Raw genomic sequence first — 25,977 nt, 5'->3', positions numbered from 1 at the left:
GTCCTTTTTCATAGTGAATACTGAAGCAAAGTATTCATTTAATACCTCTGCTATCTTCTCCAGTTCCATACACACTTTTCGACTGTCACACTTGGTCCTATTCTCTCACGTCTTATCATCTTATTCTTCACATACTTGTAGAATGCCTTGGGGTTTTCCTTAATCCTGCTTTCCAAGGTCCCTTCTGGCTCTCCTAATTTCATTCTTAATCTCCGTACTGCTAGCCTTATAATTTTCTGGATCCCTATCATTACTACTATTATTGATTGATAATTCACAAAAACAATCCATAGTGCACAGTGTGAATGATGTGAAAAATATTCTGCCATCCAGCCAGATATAGTGCAGTTTTCTTGCACATTTCCTTAGATCTTGTTATGTAAAGGGAGGCAAAGAAAGGGAACCAAAGTCTATTTTCAGTATATCCTAGAAGAGAAGCACCCAAGGATCTTCGTAATTAGTAACTTGTTATCCCTGTGTGGCTCATTAGTTTTACTTGCATTCTAGCTTTGAATCTATATCGACTACATACCTGGTAATTTGTTGTGAAGGACAGTGACCTTCTGGAAAATCAATACATTCTGAAGTCTAATCTCCCTCTTTTTCACCATAATTTAGAATCATTTTATTCCCTGACAGTGATATAGGGTCCTAAGAGCAGAAATACCATCTCAGCTTAAGGTGAAAGGGAAATCGGTTTAATATCAAGACTACACCATACTTAATTCCCCCACAAGGGAGCATCCTCAGGGTATCTGTCCTTTCGGGCCCTCTTCAAGCGTTTGGAGAGTATAGATTCAGTTTGCAAACATTCTGCCATAATACAGTCTAGTTGACCAAGGAATCAGTCTAGTGAAGCTTTACTATGCTTCCTTCAAGGAAATTATTTTAAACGAGACCAAAACCATACACAGGTTTGACCTTACCAGAGTTCTATGCAATTCTAGTAGGATATTTGTTCTCTATTCTTGGAATTAAGATCAATATTCCCAATTTCCCAATTTCTTGTTATGCTTTCATGCTGAATTTGGGTATCCTTGTACAAAATGAACCATTATGGAAGTGATTGCAAGTGGAATAGGTACAGAAGTGTGAAGTTTTTAACAACCAATGTATTCTTGTGTTCTTTTGTTGTTTTACAACATTGAATCACAGTGGATTTAATTTGGCTCTTTTTAATACTGATCAACAGGAAAAGGTTCTTTCGTGTCAGATCTCTACAAAGTGATCTAAGTTAATTACAAATATGAAACAAAATAATTGATTACATAATTATTCACTCCCCTGAAGTTAGTATTTCGTAGATGCACGTTTGGCAACAATTACAGCCTTGAGTCTGTGTGGTTAGGTGTCCATCAGCTTTGCAATCTGGACACTGCAATTTTTCCCCTTCTTTACAAAACTGCTCAAGACTCTGTTAGATTACATGGGGATTCAGAGTGAACGGCCCTTCTCAAGGCCAGCCACAAATTCTCAATTGGATTGAAGTCTGGACTCTGACACGGCCACTTCAGGATATCAACTTCATCGATTTTAAGCCATTGGCTTAATGCTTGGTGTCATTGTCTTGCTGGAAAACAGATCTTCTCCCAAGTCACAGTTCTTTTGCAGACTGCACCAGCTTTTCCTCCCGGATTTCCCTGTATCAAAATACATGCATTCATTTTACCCTCTACCTTCAGAAGCTTTCCAGGGCCTGTTGCAATGAAGCATCTCCACGGCATGATGCAGTCACCACCATGCTTCATGGAAGGGAAGGTGTGATTTTGATGACGTGTGGTGTTTGGTTTATGCCAAACATAGCATTTAGTCTCGCAAACACAAGGAAATCTGCAGATGCTGGAATTTCAAACAACACACCCTAAAAATTGCTGGTGAACGCAGCAGGCCAGGCAGCATCTATAGGAAGATGTACAGTCAACGTTTCGGGCCGAGACCCTTTGAAAGAAGAGATAGTAAGAGATTTGAAAGTGGGAGGGGGTGGGAGAGATCTGAAATGATAGGAGAAGACAGGAGGGGGAGGGATGGAGCTAAGAGCTGGAAAGTTGATTGGCAAAAAGGATGTGAGAAGATCATGGGACGGGAGGCCTAGGGAGAAAGAACGTGGGAGGGGGAAGCCCAGAAGATGGGTAAGGAGTATAGTGAGAGGGACAGATGGAGAAAAAGGAGAGAGGGAAAAAATTAATAATAATAATAATAATAAAATAAATAACAGATGGGATACAAGGGGGAGGTGGGGCATTAGCAGAAGTTTGAGAAGTCAGTGTTCATGCCATCAAGTTGGAGGCTACCCGGATGGAATATAAGGTGGTGTTCCTCCAACCTGAGTGTGGCTTCATCAATAATAAATAGCATTTAGTCTGATGGCTAAAAAGCTCAATTTTGGTTTCATCAGATCATAAAACCACCGTCTTGCTGTTTTCAGAGTCTCCCACATTCCTTCTGGCAAACTCTAGCTGAGATTTCATGTGAGGTTTTTTTTTCAACAGTGGCTTTCTCTTTGCCACTCTCCCATAAAGCTGCGACTGGTGAAGCACTCAGGCAATAGTTGTTGTATGCGCAGTCTCTTCCATCTCAACCACTGAAGCTTGTAACTCCTCCAGAGTTGTCGTACATCTCTTGTTGACCTCCCTCGCTAGTCCCCTTCTTTCATGGTCAATCAGTTTTTTGAGGACGGCCTGCTCCAGACGAATTTACAACTGTGCCATATTCTTTCCATTTTTTTTAATGACTGTGCTCTAAGGGATATTCAGTGACTTGGAAATTTACTTACATCCATCTCCTAACTTGTGCTTTTCAATAACTTTTTTGTGGAGTTGCTTGGAGTGTTCTTTTGTCTTCAATGTGTAGTTTTTGCCAGGATACTGCTGGGTATGCAATTGGACCTTCCAGATACAGGACTATTTTCACAACAATCAAATGGAACCACCTTGACTGCACACGGTGATCACTATTTAATTAATTATGTGACTTCTAAAGCCAATTGGCTGCACCAGTAATAACACGGTATCTCATATTAAAGGGGTTGAATACTTTGCAAACAATTATTTTTTGTTACGTACCCCGTAACTGGGTTGCCAAACCAGCAGAAATGGATCACTCAGTTGGAGTCTGGAGTACTAGAACTAAGAAAGTTTTATTAAAGAAACAAGCAACACAGTAATCGAAAGGATAATAAATGCAACAGTTCAGTGATGATAAACACACATGTGCACAGAATTAAGATAACAGCATCAATCAAGCTCTATCGTTGTCTAGGGGTAAATGACCAATTTCAAAATGACTCAAAGTTCAGTCCAGTTTAGTAGTTCAGTTCGCAGTAATCGTTGCCATGGCGGTGGACAACGTGGGGGAAGAGAGAGATAGAATAGGAACAACTCATCATTCAGAACGGCTTCACTCACAGACCAGCGGGATGGCTCACAGACCAGCGAGATGGCTCACAAACAGCTTTTGGGCGGGTCCTTGGTGATGTCACCTGAGGTCACCGACTGTGACCCCTCCTCCAGATGCGGTCGATCCTCTGCAGTGAACCCGGCACCCAGGCAAGGGCGGACACACACCGGGTTCCCGCTGATCGTACCTTTCCACCCTGTGCGTTGTCCGGTACTTCTCACCACTCGTGAGAGGCGCACCGCTTCCAGGGTCTCGTTACCTCGGGTGGCGTGTGTGTCCGTCTTAGCGAACCTGTCCCTTTTTATCCCCCTGCTGGGGTATCGCCTGTCCATCACTTCAAACAGTTCAGGGTTCAAAGGGGGGGAGCCGCTCCAGACAGCTCTCCCTCCCACATCCCTTCATTACACATCTCCAGACGCTGCTCCATTGTTCCTTATCTCTCCTTCCCCTGAGGGCAGGTGGCAGACCAACTGCTGATGCCACTGATGCTAGCCCAGGCCAGCAAACATCTTAATTTTATGTGTATTCTCGTAACATTTTAATGGATTTATATCACTGTGTAGAGATCTGTTTTTACTTTGACATAAAAGTCTTTTTCTGTTGATCAGTGTCAAAAAGGCCAAATTAAATCCACTGTGATTCGACGTTGTAAACAATAAAGCACAAAAACTTCCAAGGGGTGTGAATACTTTCTATAGGCACTATAGTTTAGGCAGATTGTGTTTTTCTATTATTGTGACCTAGATGAAGATCAGACCATATTTTATGAGTAATCAATGCAGAAACCAGGTAATTGCAAAGGATTCACAAACTTCTTGTAGTTGCATCTGAGGATCCTGTGGTACCTATAGTTACAACTAGTCTATCTGAAATGAGTCCCATGTCCAAATTAAAATCAGAAAAGGGTGCAACGGCTGTTTTCAGGACAATCAGAGCAGAGTTTCAGATCAGTTCTGATTTTCTCTCTCCATGGATATTGCCCGACCTGTTGAAGGTTTCCAGCATTTGTGTTTTTTTAAATTTTCATGTAGGTATCTGGTTTTTGCCAGTTAATTAATCACCCATCTGTTCCAATGTGAACTTGAAACTGCATCCCTTTGTGGTGTAACACTTTACACAGCAGCTTGTGCAATGCTTTTAATCATCCTCAATGGCCTCCAATAAATTGTCAAGCACAACTTTAGTTTCATAACGCCACACAGCTCTTTAATTGTAGTTTGTTTCTATGTGTTTTATTGCTACACTTATGATAACGATTTCCAACATTAGGTGGATTACTGATATTAGCTAGCCTCCCTCCTTTCATGAATAGCGTTACATTTGCAGTTTTTCAGTCTGGAAGAATCTTTTCAGAACATCTGAAATTTTGAGAAGTAGAAACCACAATATCTACCTTAATAACCCCTGAGACCTAAAGGGATTTTTGGTCTCCAGTTGGTTAACTAATACGTTTTTTTTTACTAATAGCTGCTTTAAGTTCTTTCTTTTCTTTCTTTCCTGGAATGATTTCAGTGTCTTTCAGTGTGAAGGCAGATGCAAAATATTCAGTTATTAGTTCTCCTTGCCTCAGCTTTGTCATCCTAATTCATTGTAAAACACTATCACGTTATGCTCTTTACCAAAGGATCCATAACTTGGAGTCAGTAAATCTATCGCATCTCAATATAAGTGACAAGGTCTAAAACAACCTGTTCTCTGTTTGAGTCCACCAATGTATTGTATTGAGTACATTCCCTGAAGTTATCCTCAAGACTACACGCAGAAATAGTTGAGAATTAAACTTTATTGACGATGTGCAATGGTTTAGATAAATTGTGGTATGTTTCATTGCTAACATTTAGCTTTGCGTTTATTCTCCCTCTAGCAAAATCAAGGTATGGGACCTGCAAGCTGCCCTTGATCCTCGTGCTCCAGCAAGTACTTTATGTCTACGTACTTTGGTGGTATGTATCAATGCTCTCTGTGGCAACTGGAAGGCTTCTTTTTAGTTATCACTGTTTGGACCCAGGAAAAATTATTTGTATTACATTTGGCTGTGCATTCTGTGCTCACAGTATGCTCTTTTCTATATTGGAGAGATCAAATGTTGATTGCATGATCACTTTGTCCAACATTTCAGCTCAGCCTGCAAGACAACCCTGAGCTTCTGATCGCTTGTCACTTCAATTTTCTCTTCCACTTCTTCAACTTCCTTTGTTGCTCAGCATGTGCTTCAGGAACACCACCTCATTTTCCATCTGGGGCATTAAGACTCTCAGGGCATGAAATTGATTTGACTGCTTCAGGTAACCACCCTTTCCTCTCTGCACAAATCTGGCTGTATTTTCTGATTTCTTTTGATTTTATTTTGGCTCTGAAGTAATTGCTTCTATCACAATTTTGTTCTGCTCCGTGTCACAGACAATTCTCCCTTTCTATCAACTCTTTTCTCCTCTTTGCAACCTCAACCATACATTTTCCTCATTTTTCCAGTTCTGATGAATCTTTGAGCGCTCTTAGTACTTTCATTTTTAGATCTCCAGAAATGTAGAATTTTGCAGCAAGCAATTCATTACCCTTGTGGAGAATAAATGATCCCTGCTTTTTCTAGAGCGCTGCTGCAGTTAACTCCAGTGACCTCATTTCCCGGTGCTGTGTTTGTGGTGTTTCCCAGTGTCTTCCAGCTTCCTGCCACATCTCAAAATTGTGCCAGAAGTGGGGAGTGGGGGTCAGGGGAACTGAGGTGGAGTTAATGAACCTCTGAGAGGACAAGCTGTAGAGGAAAAAATGTGGAAGGATAGGGCTGACTCAGAGCTGCTGGGCTAAATGGCCTCCTTCAGTGTCATACAGAAATATAACAATATAAGAAGCAAAATCATCAATTACTTTCTGGGTGGAGTTGAATGTATATTTGAATGCTGCAATAGTCTTGGGTTAATCATTGGGTCGCTCTTTTGCTACCAACACTTCTATAGAATAGACTCTTTCAGTGTTCCATGCTTCTCTTATACTGAAGATTGGAACAAAGCCAGTCAGGCTGTTGAATTATATAATGCAAATTGGGGGTATGATAATGCAGTTGATATGTTGCGTGCTTAACTCAAGCATGCAAATTCAAATCACCAGAAACCTGGACTATTAGTCTGGCAGTATAGGTTTCCATCCCACTACAGCAGGAGTGAATCTCGGCCTGAAATGTCAACTGTGCCTCTTCCTATAGATGCTGCTTGGCCTGCTGCGTTCACCAGCAACTTTGATGTATGTTGCTCAAATTCCTAGTAATCATTTCATATCATGTAACAGCCCATCTTGTTCACTGATATACTGCATCTTTAGGGAGGCTGCTCTGCTGACCTTGCCTGGTCTGATTTTACCTTCAGCATCTTACTGATAGGATTTGAACGTAGAAATACAGCATCAGACAGGCCATTTGGCACATGCTGTACCTATCTTGATGCCAGATTTATGCTAAACGTCTCCCATTCCCTGTTTCTATCTAAAAGCCTCTTAAATTTCACTAAACTGCCTGTTTCCACTTTAGCCTCTACCTACCACCCCCTTGTGTCAAAGAAAGCACTTACCCCTCACATCATCTTTCAACTCCATCTGCCCCTTACATTAAAAGCATGCCCTCAGGTGTTTTCCCATTTCCACTCTGCAAAGACTCTTGACTGTCTACTCCATCTATGCTTTTATAATTTAAAAATCCTCCATTATATCGCCTCTTAGCTTCTGATGCTCTAGAGAGAACAACACAAGCTTTTCCAACCTTTCTATATAGCTCATTCACTCTAACCAAGCAGCATCCTCGTAAACCTCTTATGCACCCTTTCCGCAGTCTCTATATTCTCAAAATGTGACCAAAACTGCACACCCTACTCTTAAGTGCAGCCTGACTAAAGTTTTATCTAGCTTACAGCATGTCTTCCTTATACTCAACCCCCCCGGTCAGTGAAAATCAGCAATCCACATGCCTTTTATAACTTCACCCACTTGTGTAGCCACTTTCACTGAACTATGGACCTGGGCCCCAAGATCTCTCTGTATCTCAATGCTATTAAAGAAGGGGTCAACCATTAACTGTATACCACCTTCTTTCATTTGGCCTCCTAAAGTGCAACACCTCACACTTGCTGGATTAAACTCTTTCCTCCATTTCTCTGCCTATTATATATAATGGATCTATATTCTGTTGTATTCTTTGGTCCTTTACACTGTTCACAACTCCACCAATCTTGATGTCATCCGCAAATTTGCTTGTCCACCCATCTGCAGGTTCATCTAAATCATTGATATATTGTGTGTGTATATATATCACAAACAGTAAAAGTCCCTGAAGCAATCCTTGTGGACCACCACTGGTCACAGATCTCCATCCAGTGTAACAACTTTCCACCCCTACTCCTTGTCTTCTTTGGGCAAGTCAGTTTTGAATCCAAACTTGCAGTTCACTCTTGGATCCCATGCCTCTTTATCTTTTGAATAAAGCTTTAATGAAGGACATCACCAAATGCCTTACTGAAGTCTGTGTGGATAATGATGAGGATAAGACAGTAGACAAGTTCCTTTCTCATTCCTCAAAAATCTTGATCAGATTTGAAGGCATGACAAAATCATGCTGACTGTCCTTAAGCTGTCCATGCCTTTCGAGGTGTGTGTAAATCCTGACCCTTGGTATCCTCTCCAGTAGCTTCACTGGACTATCATTACTTCTGTTATCCCCATTTCCCCCCTTAAGCAAAAGCACATATTTGCTACTCTCCAATCCTCTGGGATCTCAAATGTTACTAGTCAGGACCCAAAGATCCTTGTCAAAGTCTCAGCAATCTCCTCACTTACTCCTTTCAATATTAAAAAGAACAAGGGATATATGCTACTAGGCCCTGGGGACATCCATCGTAATGCTTTCTGAAAACCTTGCACTACTTCCTCATTAACCTCAAAATGTCCCAGTACCTTCCAGGGTGAACTTGAAGTGGTGCAGCTCCATGGTACGATTAAATATTCCCATTTCAGTCTGCTACAGCAGAGAATCACAACTGCATCCAAGGTCTGTACAGTTAATATAGATGTTACAATGTGATTGAACAATCTATCGCTGCTTAAAACTGATGTAAATAATGTTGACTGTGGGTATATTATTCTGGCTAGGAGGCCTTCTTTTTGGAAACGAGGCTGCTGCTCTGGTCTTATGGTGCATTTTAAAAAAACAAGGTTTTTGCCTATTGATACTGATCATCTTGCTGCAAGTGTACATCTCTTGGTTAAAAAAGAAAATTGACACCCTCAGAGCTAGGTGTATCAGAGGGACATTAGGAATGTGTGTATTCTCTGTGTCACAGCATCCTTGTTAACCTCTTCCATACTGAATCGCTGCGATTCAGATTGATGGTTTCACGATACACCACCAGGATAGGACTGTCAAGCGTCAAAAGCAGAGGTGGAGGTGTATGCTTCATGATCAACTCCTCTTGGTGCACAGATGTATCAGTGATATTCCAGTTCTGCTCACCAGACCTGGAATATCTTGCAATTAAGTGCTGACCATTTTTCCTGCCGCAGGGGATATCAGCGATCATTTTGGTAGCGCTGTACATTCTACCTCAGGCCAATGTCAAACAGACTCTAGTTGATCTGAGCAACGTGGTCAAGATACACAAAAAAACAGCACACTCTGACGCCTTCACCATCATTTTGGGGGATTTTAGCCAGGCTAGCTTGAAAAAGTTACTAAATAATTATCAACAACTCACTTGTAGTAAAAGAGGAAACAAATGCTGAGCCACTGTTACACCATCATCAAGTGTGCTTGCCTTGCTGCTATTCCAGGGCCACACTTCAGAAAGTCTAATTATCTGTCCATACTTCTGCTCCGTGAGTATAGGCAGTGACTGAAGACTGCACTACCAGTAGTAAGGACCAAGAAAGTATGGACAAGGGAAGCACAGGAGTGCTTTGAATCGGTGGACTGGACTGTATTCAGGGACTCATCTTCGAATCTGAATGAGTATGTGCAGTTGTTACCGACCTCATTAAGACCTGTGTGGATGTGTGTGGCTACTAAAAATATCTGTTCATTCCCAGGCCAAAAACTGTTAATAAATCAGGAGGTTCATCGTCTGCTGAGGGTTAGATTTGTGGCATTTAAGTCAGGTGACCCAGGTCTGAACAAGAAAACCAGGTATGACGTGCGGAGGACTATTTCAAGAGCGAAGAAACAATGCCGAACGAAGTTGGAGGTGACATCAGATGCACGTCAGCTGTGGCAGGGTTTGCAGGACAATACTTTTTACAAAGCGAAACCCAGTACCATGAACAGCAGTGATGTTTCACTACTAGACGAGCTCCATGCCTTTTATGCCCACTTTGAAAAGGAGAATATAACTACAGCTGTGAATATCCTTGCTGCACCCAGTGACCCTGTGATTTCCATCTCGGAGGCTGATGTCAGGCTGTCTTTCCGGATGGTGAACCCTTGCAGGGTGGCAGGCTGGGTAAGACTCTGAAAACTTGTGTCAACCAATTGGCAGATGTATTCAAGGAAATTCCCACCTGCTTCAAAAGGATAACAATTATACCAATGCCCAAGAAGAGTAGTGTGAGTTGCCTTAATGACCATCATCCAGTACCACTGACATCTATGATGATCAAGTGCTTTGAGAGTTGGTCATAGTTAGAATCAACTTCTGCCTCAGCAAGGACCTGGACTCAATGCATTTTGCCTATTGCCACAATAGGCCTACAGAAGACACAATCTCAGTGGCTCTTCACAGGACCTTTGATCACCTGGACAATACAAACGCTTATGTCAGGATGCCGTTCATTGACTACAGCTCAACGTTTAACATCTAGAGTTCTGATCGAAAGCTCCAGTCACTGGGCCTCTGTACTTCCCTCTGCATTGACTTCTTAAGTGAAAGACCACAATTTGTGCAGATTGGTAATAATACCTCCTCCTTGCTGATGATCAACTCTGGCACAGCTCAGGGGTGTGTGCTTAGCCCACTGCTCTGCTCTCCTTATACCATGACTGGGTGGCTAGGCATAGCTCAAGTACCATCTATAAATTTGCTGATGATACAACCATTGTTGGCAGAATCTTAGATGAAGACAAGAGGGCGTACAAGAGTGAGATATACCAGCTACTTGAGTGGTGTCTCAGCAACAGCTTTGCACTCAACATCAGTAAGACCAAAGAGCTGATTGTGGACCTCAGAAAGGGTAGGACAAAGGAACATGAACCAATCCTCATAGAGGAATCATAAGTGGAGAGAGTGAGCAATTTCAAGTTCTTGGGTGTCAAGATCTCTGAAGGTCTAACCTGGTCCCAGCGTATCCATGCAGCTATAAAGAAGGCAAGACCATAGCTATATTTCATTAAGAGTTTGAGGAGATTTGGTGTGTCACCTAAAACATGCAAACTTCTACAGATGTATTGTGAAGAGCATTCTGACAGGCTACAACACCATCTGGTTTTGGGGAGCGGGCTACTGCACAAAATCGAAAGAAGCTACAGAAAGGTGTAAAATTAGTCAGCTCTGTAGTATCCAAGGCATCTTCAAGGAGCAGTGTCTCAGAAAGGCGGTGTCCATTATTAAGGACTCCTCTCAACCTCTTATTGTCACCGTCAGGAAGGAGATACAGAAGCCTGAAGGCACACGCTCAGCGATTCAAGAACAGCTTCTTTCCCTCTGCTATCCGATTCCTAAATGGACATTGAGCCCATGAGCACTACTTCACTTTTTAAATTATTTCTGTTTTTGGGCTATTTTTAAGTTAATTAATACACATATGCTTACTGAAATTGATTTATTTATTTTTCTATGTTATCATGTACTGCTGCAGTTTAGTTAACAAATGTCATGACATATGCCAGTGATATTAAACCTGATTCTGATTCTGCCCCATTCTGCTTTCCCTATCCTCCAAATATTTCTCCTTGGTAAATCCTGACACACTAATTTAGTACCTCAGCCACTTGCTCTGACTCCAAGCACAAATTCTCTCCATCTTCAAGTGGATATACCGTATCTTCAGTCATCCTCATTTTCTGAATACTGATATAAAATGCCTTAGGATTTTCTGTGATCCTGCTCACCAAGGACATTTCATGACTCCTTTAGGACATTCTAATAACCGACTTGAGTTTCCTGCTATCTTTATATTCTACAAGGGTCTAGTCTGATTTTTAGCATCCTGAACCATAAATGTGCTTCCTTTTTTCTGATTAAATTTAGGACCAAGTGAGTCATCCAAAAATCACAAACCTTACTATTTTTGTTCTTGGACCATAGCAGAACATATCAAACCTGAACACTGATCAGCAGGTTTTTAAACAAATCCCACATGTTCGACATGGACTTGTCCAACAGCAGCTGCTCCTACTGAATACCTACCATTGTAATTTGCCTTCCCCCAATTTAGTACCTTCCTTCATGAACCAATTTTATCCTTAGTCATAACTTATAACTTAATGAGTTATGGTTACTATGTACAAAATGTACAGTACACCCGCCATCAGATCTGTTGCCTGGCATATTTCCCAAAACTAGGCCCAGTACGTTTTCTCCTTTAATTAGACTCTCCAGATGCTTGTTTCAAGTACCCCACTTGGATGCACTGAAGAAATCCTTCCCAGTTTAAGACCATAACATATAGGAGCAGAAGTAGGCCATTCAGCCTTTCGAGTCTGCTCCACCATTCAATCACGGGATGATGCAATTCTTCCAGTCATCCCCACTCCCCTGCCTTTTCCCCATACCTTTTGATGCCCCGGCTAATCAAGAACCAATCTATCTCTGCCTTAAATGCACTCAATGACTTGGCTTCCACAGCCAATCGTGGCAGCGAATTCCACAGATTTGCCACCCTCTGACTAACATAGAACATAGAATAGTACAGCACAGTACAGGCCCTTCGGCCCACAATGTTGTGCTGACCCTCAAACCCTGCCTCCCATATAAGCCCCCACCTTAAATTCCTCCATATACCTGTCTAGTCTCTTAAACTTCACTAGTGTATCTGTCTCCACCACTGACTCAGGCAGTGCATTCCACGCACCAACCACTCTCTGAGTAAAAAACCTTCCTCTAATATCCCCCTTGAACTTCCCACCCCTTACCTTAAAGCCATGTCCTCTTGTATTGAGCAGTGGTGCCCTGGGGAAGAGGCTCTGGCTATCCACACTATCTATTCCTCTTATTATCTTGTACACCTCTATCATGTCTTCTCTCATCCTCCTTCTCTCCAAAGAGTAAAGCCCTAGCTCCCTTAATCTCACATCATAATGCATACTCTCTAAACCAGGCAGCATCCTGGTAAATCTCCTCTGTACCCTTTCCAATGCTTCCACATCCTTCCTATAGTGAGGCGACCAGAACTGGACACAGTACTGCAAGTGTGGCCTAACCAGAGTTTTATGGAGCTGCATCATTACATCGCGACTCTTAAACTCTATCCCTCGACTTAGGAAAGCTAACACCCCATAAGCTTTCTCCACTACCCTATCCACCTGTGAGGCAACCTTCAGGGATCTGTGGACATGTACCCTCTGATCCCTCTGCTCCTCCACACTATCAAGTATCCTGCCATTTACTTTGTACTCTGCCTTGGAGTTTGTCCTTCCAAAGTGTACCACCTCACACTTCTCCGGATTGAACTCCATCTGCCACTTCTCAGCCCACTTCTGCATCCTATCAATGTCTCACTGCAATCTTTGAGAATCCTCTATACTATCTACAACACCATCAATCTTTGTGACGTCTACAAACTTGCCAACCCACCCTTCTACCCCCTCATCCAGGTCGTTAATAAAAATCATGAAAAGTAGAGGTCCCAGAACAGATCCTTGTGGGACACCACTAGTCACAATCCTCCAATCTGAATGTACCCCCTCCACCACGACCCTCTGCCTTCCGCAGGCAAGCCAATTCTGAATCCACCTGGCCAAACTTCCCTGGATCCCATGCCTTCTGACTTTCTGAATAAGCCTACTGCGTGGAACCTTGTCAAATGCCTTACTAAAATCCATATAGATCACATCCACTGCACTACCCTCATCTGTATGACTGGTCGCCTCCTCAAAGAACTCTATCAGGCTTGTCAGACACGATCTGCCCTTCACAAAGCCATGCTGACTGTCCCTGATCGGACCATAATTCTCTAAATGCCTATAGATCCTATCTCTAAGAATCTTTTCCGAAAGCTTACCCACCACAGATGTAAGGCTCACTGGTCTATAATTACCCGGATTATCCCTACTACCTTTTTTGAACAAGGGGACAACATTTGCCTCCCTCCAATCCTCCGGTACCATTCTCGTGGACAACGAAGACATAAAGATCCTGACCACAGGCTCAGCAATCTCTTCTCTCTGTCAGGCCCTGGGGACTAATCCGTCCTAATGTATTTTAACAACTCCAACACCTCCTGTCCCTTAATATCAACATGCTCCAGAACATCAACCTCACTCATATTGTCCTCACCATCATCAAGTTCCCTCTCATTGGTGAATAGTGAAGAGAAGTATTCATTGAGGACCTCGCTCACTTCCACAGCTTCCAGGCACATCATTCCACGTTTATCTCTAATCGGTCCTACCTCCACTCCAGTCGTCCTTTTTTTCTTCACATAGTTGAAGAATGCCTTGGGGTTTTCCTTTACCCTACTCGCCAAGGCCTTCTCATGCCCCCTTCTTGCTCTTCTCAGCCCTTTCTTAAGCTCTTTTCTTGCTTCCCTATATTCCTCAATGGACCAATCTGATCTTTGCTTCCTAAACCTCATGTATGCTGCTTTCTTCCACCTGACTAAATTCTTTATCTTCCTCACCGGGACAAATTTATCCCTAACATTCTGCGAGAGATCTCTAAACATCGACCACATGTACATTTCCCTGCAAAAACATCATTCCAATTCAGACTCACAAGTTCTAGCCTTATAGCCTCATAATTTGCCCTTCCCCAATTAAAACTTTTCCTGTCCTCTCTGATTCTATCCTTTTCCATGATAATGCTAAAGGCCAGGGAGCAGTGGTCACTGTCCCCCAGATGCTCACCCACTGAGAGATCTGTGACCTGACCCGGTTCATTTCCTAGTACTAGATCTAGTATGGCAGGCCCCCTAGTCGGCCTGTCCACATACTGTGACAGGAATCCGTCCTGGACTCTCTTAACAGACTCTGCCCCATCTAAACCCTTGGAACTAATCAGGTGCCAATTAGTATTAGGGAAGTTAAAGTCACCCATGATAACAACCCTGTTATTTTTGCACCCTTCCAAAATCTACCTCCCAATTTGTTCCTCTGTATCTCTGCTGCTACCAAGGGGCCTATAGAATACCCCCGGTAGAGTAACTGCTCCCTTCCTGTTCCTGACTTCCACCCATACTGACTCAAAAGAGAAATTACTACAGTAATTTCTCTGCATCTCTGTTCTAAATGTTCAGCATTTGAGCAATTTCAGCAATCTGAAAAGCATTCAGATTGTTTCTGTGAGGTCCTCCCTCATTCTCCTGAAGTCCAGGGAATACAGCAACCCTTTCATTCCTGGAATCATTCTCGTGAATCTTCTCTGAACCCTCTACAATGTCAGTATATCCTTTCTAAAATAAGGAGCCCAAAACTGCAGACAATACTCCAAGTATGGTCTCACAAGTGCCTTATAGAGCCTCAACATCACATCCCTGCTCTTATATTCTATACCTTTAGAAATGAATGCCAATATTGCATTCAACTTCTTCACCACTGACTCGCCTTCTTCACCACTGGTTAAAGTTTAGGGTATCCTGCACAAGGACTCTCAAGTCCCTTTGCATCCCTGCATTTTAAATTCTCTTCCCATCTAAGTAAGTCTACCTGTTTATTTCTTCCACCAAAGTGCATGACCATACACTTTCCAACATTGTATTTCATTTGCCACTTCTTTGCCCATTCCCCTAAACTATCTAAGTCTCTCTGCAGGCTCTCTGTTTCCTCAACAATACCCGCTCCTCCACCTATCTTTGTATCATCGACAAATTTAGCCACAGATCCATTGATCTCATAGTCCAAATCATTGACATACGTCGTAAAAAGCAGCGGTCCCAACACCGACCCCTGTGGAAATCTACTGCTAACCGGCAGCCAGCCAGAATAGGATCCCTTTATTCCCACTCTCTTTCTGCCGATCAGCCAATGCTCCACCCATGCTAGTAACTTCCCTGTAATTCCAATCAATTCTGGCCAACTCCCCTTTCATACCTCTGTAACTTATTGTAATACTGATACATCTGACTTTAGATTCTCCTTCTCAAATTTTAGTGTGAATGCGATCATATTATGATCACTTGCCATGTGGACGGGAGAGATTCCGGAGGATTGGAGGGTTGCAGATGTTGTTCCTTTATTCAAGAAAGTGAGTAGACATAGCCTAGGAAATTATAGACCAGTGAGCCTTATCTCAGCGGCTGTTAAGTTGATGGAGAAGATCCTGAGAGGCAGGACTTATGAACATTTGGAGAGGTATAATATGATTAGGATTTGTCAGCATGGCTTTGTCAAAGGCAGGTCGTGCCTTATGAGCTTGATTGAAGCTTTTGAGGATGTGACTGAACACATTGATGAAGAAAGAGCAGTAGATGTAGTGTATATGGATTTCAGCAAGGCATTTGATAAGGTACCCATGCAAGGCTTATTGAGAAAGTAAGGAGGCATGGGATCCAAGGGGACATTGCTTTGTGGATCCAGAACTGGCTTGCCCACAGAAGGCAAAGAGTGGTTGTAGACGGGTCATATTCTGCGTGGAGGTCGGTCACCAGTGGGGTGCCTCAGGGATCTGTTCTGGGAGCTCTACTCTTTGTGATTTTTATAAATGACCTGGATGAGGAAGTGGAGGGATGGGTTAGTAAGTTTGCTTATGACACAAAGTTTGGGGTGTTGTGGATAGTGTGGACGGCTGTCGGAGGTTACAGCGGGACATTGATAGGATGCAAAACTGGGCTGAGAAGTGGCAGATGGAGTTCAACCCAGATAAGTGTGAAGTGATTCATTCTGGTAGGTCAAATATGATGGCAGAATATAGTATTAATGGTAATGGTCAGTGTGGAGGATCAGAGGGATCTTGGCGTCCAAGTCCATAGGACGCTCAAAGCAGCTGTGCAGGTTGACTCTGTGGTTAAGAAGGCGTATGGTGTATTGGCCTTCATGAATCGTGGAATTGAATTTCGGAGCCGAGAGGTAATGTTGCAGCTATATAGGACCCTGGTCAGACCCCACTTGGAGTACCGTGCTCAGTTTTGGTCGCCTGATTACGGGAAGGATGTGGAAGCCATAGAAAGGGTGCAGAGGAGATTTACAAGGATGTTGCCTGGATTGGGGAGCATGCCTTATGAGAATAGGTTGAGTGAACTCCTTGGAGCGACGGAGGTTGAGAGGTGGCCTGATAGAGGTGTATTAGATTATGAGAGGTATTGATCGTGTGGATAGTCAGAGGCTTTTTCCCAGGGCTGAAATGGTTGCCACAAGAGGACACAGGTTTAAGGTGCTGGGGAGTAGGTACAGAAGAGATGTCGGGGGGTAGGTTTTTTACTCAGGGAGTGGTGAGTGCACGGAATGGGCCGGCAACGGTGGTGGAGGCGGTTACGATAGGGTCTTTTAAGAGACTTTTGGATAGGTACATGGAGCTTAGAAAAATAGAGGGCTATAGGTAAGCCTAGTAATTTATGAGGTCGGGACATGTTCAGCACAACTTTGTGGGCCGAAGGGCCTGTATTGTGCTGTAGGTTTTCTATGTTTCTAATATTTTTTAGATTATGAGAACACTCAGTCCTCATTTATTGTCATTTAGAAATGCATACATGCATTAAGAAATGATACAATGTTCCTCCAGAGTGATATCACAGAAAAACAGGACAAACCAAAGACTAACATTGACAGAACCACATAATTATAACATATAGTTACAGCAGTGTAAAGCAATACCATAATTGATAAAGAACAGACCATGGGCATGGTAAAAAAAAAAGTCTCAGGTCCCGATCGACTCCTGAGTCCCGGATAGCAGGCGGCAAAAGGGAGAAACTCCCTACCATAAACCTCCAGGCACTGACAATTGTCGGTGCATTGGAAGCACCTGACCACAGCCAACACCGAGTCCGTCCATCTGAAAACTTCAAGCCTCCGACTAGCCCCTCTGATACAACCTCCTGAGCGCCATCCTCTGCCCAACACCTTCGACCTCGTCCCGGCTGCCAAAACAAGCAAAGCCGAGGATTTGGGGCCTTCTGCTCTAGAGATTCCGGACCACACAGTAGCAGCGGCAGCGAGGTGGGCATTTCAGAAGTTTTCCAGATGTTTCTCCGTACTGTCACTTCTGTCTCCATCAAATCAGAATTGTGCACAGTACCCTACTTGACAGGTTACAGACATCATTCACCGGAGAGGCCGCTCGCGCTGCCATCTTCTCCTCCTCCTCTGGTTCATTGTGCAACATCCAATCCAGAATAGCTGAAACCCTAGTGGGCTCAACCACAAGCTGCTCTAAAAAGCCATCTCGAGAGCATTCTAGAAAATCCCACTCTTGGAATCCAGCACCAACCTGATTTTCCCAATCTACCTGCATATTGAAGTCCCTTATGAATGTTGTAACATGCATTTTCTATCTCCTGTTGTAACTTGTAGACCACATACTTACTAATGTTTCGGGTTCTGTATATATCCCCCCTTTTTACCCTTGCAGTTCCTTAGTTCTGTTCACAATAATGCAACACCTTCCAATCCTATGTCACTTCTTGCTCATGATTTAATTTCATTTTTTTACCAACTGAGCCACACCACCCCATCTGCCTTCCTGCCTATCCTTTCGATCCAGTGTGTATCCTTGGACATTAAGCTTCCAGCTATAATCTTCTTTCATTGATGCCTATAACATCCTACTTGCTAATTTGTAACTGTGCTACAAGTTTATTGACCTTATTCTGTATACTGTGCACATTCAAATACAACACCTTTAGTCCTGTATTCACTTTTTTTTGATTTTGTCCACCTTTTACATTGCAACTCATTCTGTTGACTGCAATTTTACCCTGTCCTCCCCTTGCTAGGAGTCTCACTACACATTGCCTCTGTTTGTCAGCCAACTGTCTCATCTTCAGCACTATCACTCCAGTTCCCATCCCTCGCCAAATTAGTTTAAACCCACCTAAACAAGTCTAGCCAACCTGTCACAAGGATATTGGTCCCTCTCGGGTTTAGGTGTAACCCATCCCATTTGTAAAGGTTGTGCCTTCCCCAGAAGAGATCCCAGTGTTCCATAAATCTGAACCCCTGCCCACTGCACCAATTCCTCAGCCACATTCACCTGCCAAATCACCCTATTCTTACCCTGTGCATGTGGCACAAGCAGCAATCCAGAGATTACTACCCTGAAGGACCTGTTTGTCAGCTTTCTACCTAGCTCCCTAAAATCTCTCTTAAGCACCTCTTCGCCTTGTCTATCTACATTATTGGTACCAATAGGTACCAAGACTTCTGGCCATTCACCTTCACCCTTGAAAATGCCATGGACAGGATCTGAGACATCCCCGATCCTGGCACCAGGAAGGCAACATACCCTGCAGGTGTCGCTGTCGTGCCCACAGAACCTAGTCTCTCTTCTTATGGTTAAGGAATCCCCTATTCAACACTGAAGTTCTCTTCACCTCTCTGCTCTTCTGAGCCACAGTACCAGACTCAGTGCCAGAAACCCGGTCACTGTGGCTTCCCCAGTTGTTACCTCTCCATAGTATCTAAAGTTATATACGTATTGATAGGAACGGCCCCAGATGTACTCTGAACTGGCTGTGCATTTCCCCTCTTTCTCCTGACAGTCACCCAGTTACCTGTCTCCTGCAAGCTAGAGCTAGCTACAGTCCTTAGCTCCTGTCTATCACCTCCTCATGCTCCCATGTGGTCAATTAGCTGCAGCTCCAGTTCCTTAATACATTCTCTCAGGAGCTGCAGTTCGGTTCACCTGGTGCAGATGTGTTTGGGAGACTGGGCGTCTCCGAGACTTCCTAAATCCCACACACAGTACAAAGCACTTGCTTGGAGCCATTCTGACTATACTAGTGTGCTAATAGATGAGGAATGAACAAATAACAACAGGGAGAGAGAGTAATTTACGAGACAGTCTACCTCACCTAAGCCTGACCTTGTGTAAGACCAATGAGCCAAAGCCACTCTAAAGACTGACACACTCAAAAAAGAATGGTTACTCCGTTTACATTTGAATTATTCTTATTGGCCCTATCTAATAAATCCCTCTTGCTGATTGGTTGCTCCTCAAATCAGAAAAAATGCAGTGAAACTCTGCCTTCAAAATCTTGATCGCCGCCCTGGTTTAAGAAGTAGCTTTTTCATACAGCCCTGGTGTGGATTGTCCAACTCAGAGAAAACTGGCTTGAAGCTCTGCTTTTTAAATTTTGAAAACGTACCTGACTGAAAGGTAGCTCTTTTTACTCACTGCAGCTTGCTGATTGGTCGCTCCTCAAATCAGAAAAAACTGCCGCAAAGTTTTGCCTTTTAAATCTTGATCACCACCCTGCTTAAAAAGTATCTTTTTTCAGCGTGGTTTGCCCACTTGTTATCTTCACCTTTTATTCTGATAGGCAGATACAATCTTTGTACTCTCAATATTTCCCCTTTGAAGGCCTCCCACACTTACCAAGTAAACCTTTGTCTGTCCCAGTCCACTCTTTCCATATAATTTCTGATACCTTCAAAATTGGCCTTACTCCAATTTAGAATCTGAACCCATGGACCAAACCTATCTTTTTGCATATTTACTTTGAAAGTAATGGCATTGTGGTCACTAGATGCACTGTACAAACTTCTGTCTCATTCCCTAATAGCAGTCACCTGTTGTTCTTATTGGAATTTCGAAGTACTACAATGAAGGAAACTTTGCTGAACGCATTTGACAAACTCTATCCCATCTAGTCCCTTTTACAGTATGGGATTCCCAGTCAATATGTGGAAAATTAGAATCACCTACTATGACAATTTTGTTGCAAATGTCTGTGATCTCTTTACAAATTTGTTCCTCTCCACCACCAGGACTATTGCGTGGTCTGTAATATAGCCTCATTAATGTGGTCATACCTTGCTTATTTATCAGTTTTGTTCATAATGCCTGTCTAGTAACGCCACCCCTTCTCCTTTAATCCCTCCCACTCTGTTACGTCTAAAATAGCAGAACCCAAGAATATTGAGCTGCCAGTTCTGCACCTCCTGCAACCAAGTCTCACTAATGGCTACAATATCATAACATGGCTTGTTAGAAGCTATAGCTGGAAGCACTTCTTACAGTTGTAGTTGTCAGCGACACTGGAGGTCCCTTTGCCTTCCCACATCCCACCAGAGGGAGCATTCAACTATCCTACCTGACATCTCTACTGTCCTAGCTGAATACTCTACCTACAGCTTTTCTTTTTTTTTTGCCTCCTCTGACTGAAGCCTTGAAGAGCTAAAACCTCTGAATCACCACTCTAACTCTGTGCACTCTGACTGTGGCTGCTGTGCTTGCCCCTGCCTTCCTTTAATTAGTTCTTGCTAATCAATCCCAATTGCTGATTGGTCACTGTGCAGAGCTCCAAAAAAACTGCTGCGAGCTGCTGCCTCTTTCTACTCTGTTTGCAAGCCTGAGTGAAATTCCCTCCTCTCAAGCTTCTGATTTCCGATTGGTCGCTGGTTAGAGCTCCAGGAAAAAAAAACTGTTACAAGTTGCTGCCTTTTTCTACTCGAATGGAGTGAAGTTGATTTGGCTTGTCATATGAAGAGCGTTTGATGGCTCTGGGCCTGGATTCACTGGAATTCAGAAGAATGAGGGTGACCTCATAGAAACCTATCGAATGTGAAAAGCCTTGATAGAATGGGTATGGAGAAGATGTTTCCCATGGTGGGAGAGTCTAAGATTAGAGGAGACAGCCTCAGAATTGAGGGTCGATTTTTAGAACCGAGATGAGAAAGAATCTCTTTAGCCAGAGAATGGTGAATGTGTGGAATTCATTGCCACAGGCAGCTGTGGAGGCCTAATATTTATGTATATTTAAGGCAGAGTTTGATAGATTCTTGATTGCTCAGGGTATGAAGGAATATGGGGAGAAGGCAGGAGATTGGGGCTGAGAGGAAAATTGGATGAGCCATGATGAAATGGTGGAGCAGACTTGATGAGACATGGCCTTATACTGCTTCTTCATCTTATGGTCTTATAAATTCCCTCCTCTTATCCCTCCTCTGATCTCCAGATTGGTTGCTGACCAAAACTCGAAGATATTTGCTGAAACTCACTAATTTGATAGAGGGTGGGCCCTTCCTAGTCTATTTAACTGAGGAATGAAAAAAATAGCACCTGGATTTGCATTTTGTCAATAAAATCTGGTTTACTAAGCAGGTGGCATATTAAAACCATTTCTCTGCTGCAACACATCTCTGTCCCAGCCTTCGAATGCCCCCTTGCTCTGTCATTCCTCACACATAGACTGGGAAGCCCATACTGTAAAAGGGCTGGATGGTTTGGAGTTTGTAAAATGTGTGCAGGATAGTTTTATGCAGCAATACATAGAGGTACCAACTAGAAAAGGGGCAGTGTTGGATCTCCTGCTGGGGAATGAGATAGGTCAGGTGACGGAGGTTTGTGTTGGGGAGCACTTCGCGTTCAGTGATCTCAATGCCATTAGTTTCAGTATAATTATGGAGAAGGATATGTCTGGACCCAGGGTTGAGAGTTTTGATTGGAGAAAGGCTAACTTTAAGGAGATGCGAAAGGATTTAGAAGGAGATTGGGACAATTTGTTTTATGGAAAGGATGTAATAGAGAAATGGAGGTCATTTAAAGGTGAAATTTTGAAGGTACAGAATCTTTATGTTCCTGTTAGATTGAAAGGAAAGGTTAAAAGTTTGAGAGAGCCATGGTTTTCAGGGGATATAGGAAACTTGGTTCGGAAAAAGAGAGATATCTACAATGGAGTAAATGAGGTGCTCGAGGAATATAAAGAATGTAAAAAGAATCTTAAGAAAGAAATTAGAAAAGCTGAAAGAAAATACGAGGTTGCTTTGGCAAGTAAGGTGAAAATAAATCCAAAGGGTTTCTACAGTTATATTAATAGCAAAAGGATAGTGAGGGATGAAATTGGTCCCTTAGAGAATCAGATTGGACAGCTATGTGTGGAGCCAAAACAGATGGGGGAGATTTTGAACAATTTCTTTTCTTCGGTATTCACGAAGGAGAAGGATATTGAATTGTGTATGGTAAGGGAAACAGGTAGGGAAGTTATGGAAACTATGATGATTAAAGAAGAGGAAGTACTGGCGCTTTTAAGGAATATAAAAGTTGATAAGTCTCCGGGCCCTAGGACCTTGAGGGAAGTTAGTGTAGAAATAACAGGGGCTCTGACAGAAATATTTCAAATATTATTAGAAACGGGGATGGTGCCGGAGGATTGACATATTGCTCATGTTGATCCACTGTTTAAAAAGGGTTCTAAGGGTAAACCTAGCAATTATCGGCCTGTAGGTTTGACGTCAGTGGTGGGTAAATTAATGGAAAGTATTCTTAGAGATGGTATACATAATTATCTGGATAGACAAGATCTGATTAGGAGCAGTCAACATAGATTTGTGCGTGGAAGGTCATGTTTGACAAATCTTATTGAATTTTTTGAAGAGGTTACGAGGAAAGTTGACGAGGGTAAAGCAGTGTATGTTGTCTATATGGACTTCAGTAAGGCCTTTGACAAGGTTCCACACGGAAGGTTAGTTAGGAAGGTTCAATCGTTAGGTATTAATACTGAAATAGTAAAATGGATTCAACAGTGGCTGGATGGGAGACGCCAGAGAGTAGTGGTGGATAACTGTTTGTCAGGTTGGAGGCTGGTGACTAGTGGTATGCCTCAGGGATCTGTACTGGGTCCAATGTTGTTTGTCATGTACATTAATGATCTGGATGATGGGATGGTAAATTGGATTGGTAAGTATGCAGATGAAGTTAAGATAGGTGGCGTTGTGGATAATGAAGTAGGCTTTCAAAGCTTGCAGAGAGATTTAAGCTAGTTGGAAGAGTGGGCTGAAAGATGGCAGATGGAGTTTAATGCCGATAAATGTGAGGTGCTACATTTTGGTAGGACGAATCAAAATAGGACATACATGGTAAATGGTAGGGCATTGAAGAATGCAGTAGAACAGAGGGATCTAGGAATAATGGTGCATAGTTCCCTGAAGGTGGAATCTCATGCGGATAAGGTGGCGAAGAAAGCTTTTGGTATGCTGACCTTTATAAATCAGAGCATTGAGTATAGGAGTTGGGATGTAATGTTAAAATTGTATAAGGCATTGGTAAGGGCAGATTTGGAGTATTGTGTATAATTCTGGTCACCGAATTGTAGGAAAGATGTCAACAAAATAGAGAGAGTACAGAGAAGATTTACTAGAATGTTACCTGGGTTTCAGCACCTAAGCTACAGAGAAAGGTTGAACAAGTTTGGTCTTTATTCTTTGGAGTGTTGAAGGTTGAGGGGGGACTTGATAGAGGTATTTAAAATTATTAGGGGGATAGATGGAGTTGACGTAGATAGGCTTTTTCCATTGAGAGTGCGGGAGATTCAAACAAGAGGACATGAGTTGAGAGTTTGGGGGCAAAAGTTTAGTGGTAACACGAGGAGGAACTTCTTTACTCAGAGAGTGGTAGCTGTGTGGAACGAGCTTCCAGTAGAAGTGGTAGAGGTAGGTTTGATATTGCCATTTAGAGTAAAACTGGACAGCTATATGGACAGGAAAGGAATGGAGAGTTATGGGCTGAGTGCAGGGCAGAGGGACTAGGTGAGAGTAAGAGTTCAGCACGGACTAGAAGGGCCAAGATAGCCTGTTTCCGTGCTGTAATTGTTAAATGGTTATATGTTTGACCATTTTCTAGTTTAGATGACTGTCGGCTTATTTAAATTAACAGTGAATTTGTTATTTTGAACAAAGCACTTTGCATATGACATATTACTTTGCCAACATATTTCACATAGAGCCCTTAGGCAAAACATAGGTAGTTTCCTTTCTTTCACTTTTGGCGAAACTCAAGTTCTAAAATGCAATGCCGAAGTTTGCCAGCACACCGTGTTTTTCTCCAATACTTTCACTCACCAAGCACTATCACGATATGCTTGTAAAACAAGAAGCACAGAATTTTAGACTAAAACCTTATGAAGCAATTTTGCTTTTAAAATTTAGATTTGATGTCACTTGCAATATTAATGTAATGCAATATTATAGCCATGCTGACAGGTTAGAGTTTGCTCTAGGGTTTGGAGTCATCCGAGTACTTTATAGTTGCTGGCTCGAAAACAATGACTTTAATTGCAGAGCCTGACTAGTTTATTACTCATCAAAAAAGCACTTCACAAGCTATTGGAACTTGCTATTAATGCCAAAACAAGTTACTGTGAACACATCTTGATAATCTGCACCAAGAAGAAGTCATCAGCATGAACATTTCACAAGTCATCCCTTCTATGCAACTTTGTCTAAGGGGGTCATTGTCTATTATCCTCCCAACTTAAATATATTGACCTATCAGAAACTTAGAAAAACCTACAGCACAATACAGGCCCTTCGGCCCATAAAGCTGTGCCGAACATGTCCTACCTCGGCTTACCCGTAGCCCCCTATTTTTCTAAGCTCTATGTATCCATCCAGGAGTCTCTTCAAAGACCCTACCGGTTCCACCTCCAACACCGCTGCCGGCAGCCCATTCCATGCACTCACCACACTGTGTAAAAAAAAAACTTACCCCTAACATCTTCTCTGTACCTACTTCCAAGCACCTTAAAACTGTGCCCTCTCGTGCTAGCCACTTCAGCCCTGGGAAAAAGCCTCTGATTATCCACATGATCAATGCCTCTTATTATCTTGTACACCTCTATCAGGTCACCTCTCAACCTCCGTCGCTCCAAGGAGAAAAGGCCGAGTTCACTCAACCTATTCTCATAAGGCATGCTCCCCAATCCAGGCAACATTCTTGTAAATCTCCCCTGCACCCTTTCTATGGTTTCCACATCCTTCATGTGGTGAGGCGACCAGAATTGAGCGCAGTACTCCCAAGTGGCGACTGACCAGGGTCCTATATAGCTGCGACATTACCTCCTGGCTCTTAAACTCAGACCCACAATTGATGAAGACCAATGCATCGTATGCCTTCTTAACCACAGAGTCAACCTATGTAGCAGCTTTGAGTGTCCTACAGATTCGGACCCCAAGATCCCTCTGATCCTCTCACTGCCAAGAGTCTTGCCATTAATACTATATTCTGCCATCATATTTGACTGACCAAAATGAACCACCTCACACTTATCTGGGTTGAATTCCATCTGCCACTTCTCAGCCCAGTTTTGCATCCTATCAATGTCCTGCTGCAACCTCTGACAGCCCTCCACACTATCCACAACACCTCCAACCTTTGCGTCATCAGCAAATTTACTAACCCATCCCTCCACTTCCTCATCCAGGTCATTTATAAAAATATAAAGAGCAAGGGTCCCAGAAGAGGCACATCACTGGTCACCGGCCTCCATGCAGAATATTATCCGTCTACAACCACTCTTGCCTTC

General features: G+C 42.8%; 1 protein-coding gene across 10 annotated transcripts in view; it reads left to right on the top strand.

Moving 5' to 3' along the window:
* LOC134349428 (F-box/WD repeat-containing protein 11) overlaps positions 1 to 25,977 on the top strand; it is a 304,136-nt gene that overhangs the window by 218,747 nt on the left and 59,412 nt on the right. For all 10 annotated transcript variants that reach the window (XM_063053711.1, XM_063053710.1, XM_063053717.1 and 7 more), the window contains one exon: positions 5,261 to 5,339. In XM_063053711.1, coding sequence (XP_062909781.1) covers positions 5,261 to 5,339 — 79 coding nt within the window. The remainder of the gene's footprint in view (positions 1 to 5,260; positions 5,340 to 25,977) is intronic.

The sequence above is a fragment of the Mobula hypostoma genome, chromosome 7, assembly GCF_963921235.1.
Source record: "Mobula hypostoma chromosome 7, sMobHyp1.1, whole genome shotgun sequence".
NCBI lineage: Eukaryota > Metazoa > Chordata > Chondrichthyes > Myliobatiformes > Myliobatidae > Mobula > Mobula hypostoma.
The sequence above is the reverse complement of the archived record's forward strand: the minus strand, read 5'-3'. Positions and strand labels throughout refer to the sequence as shown.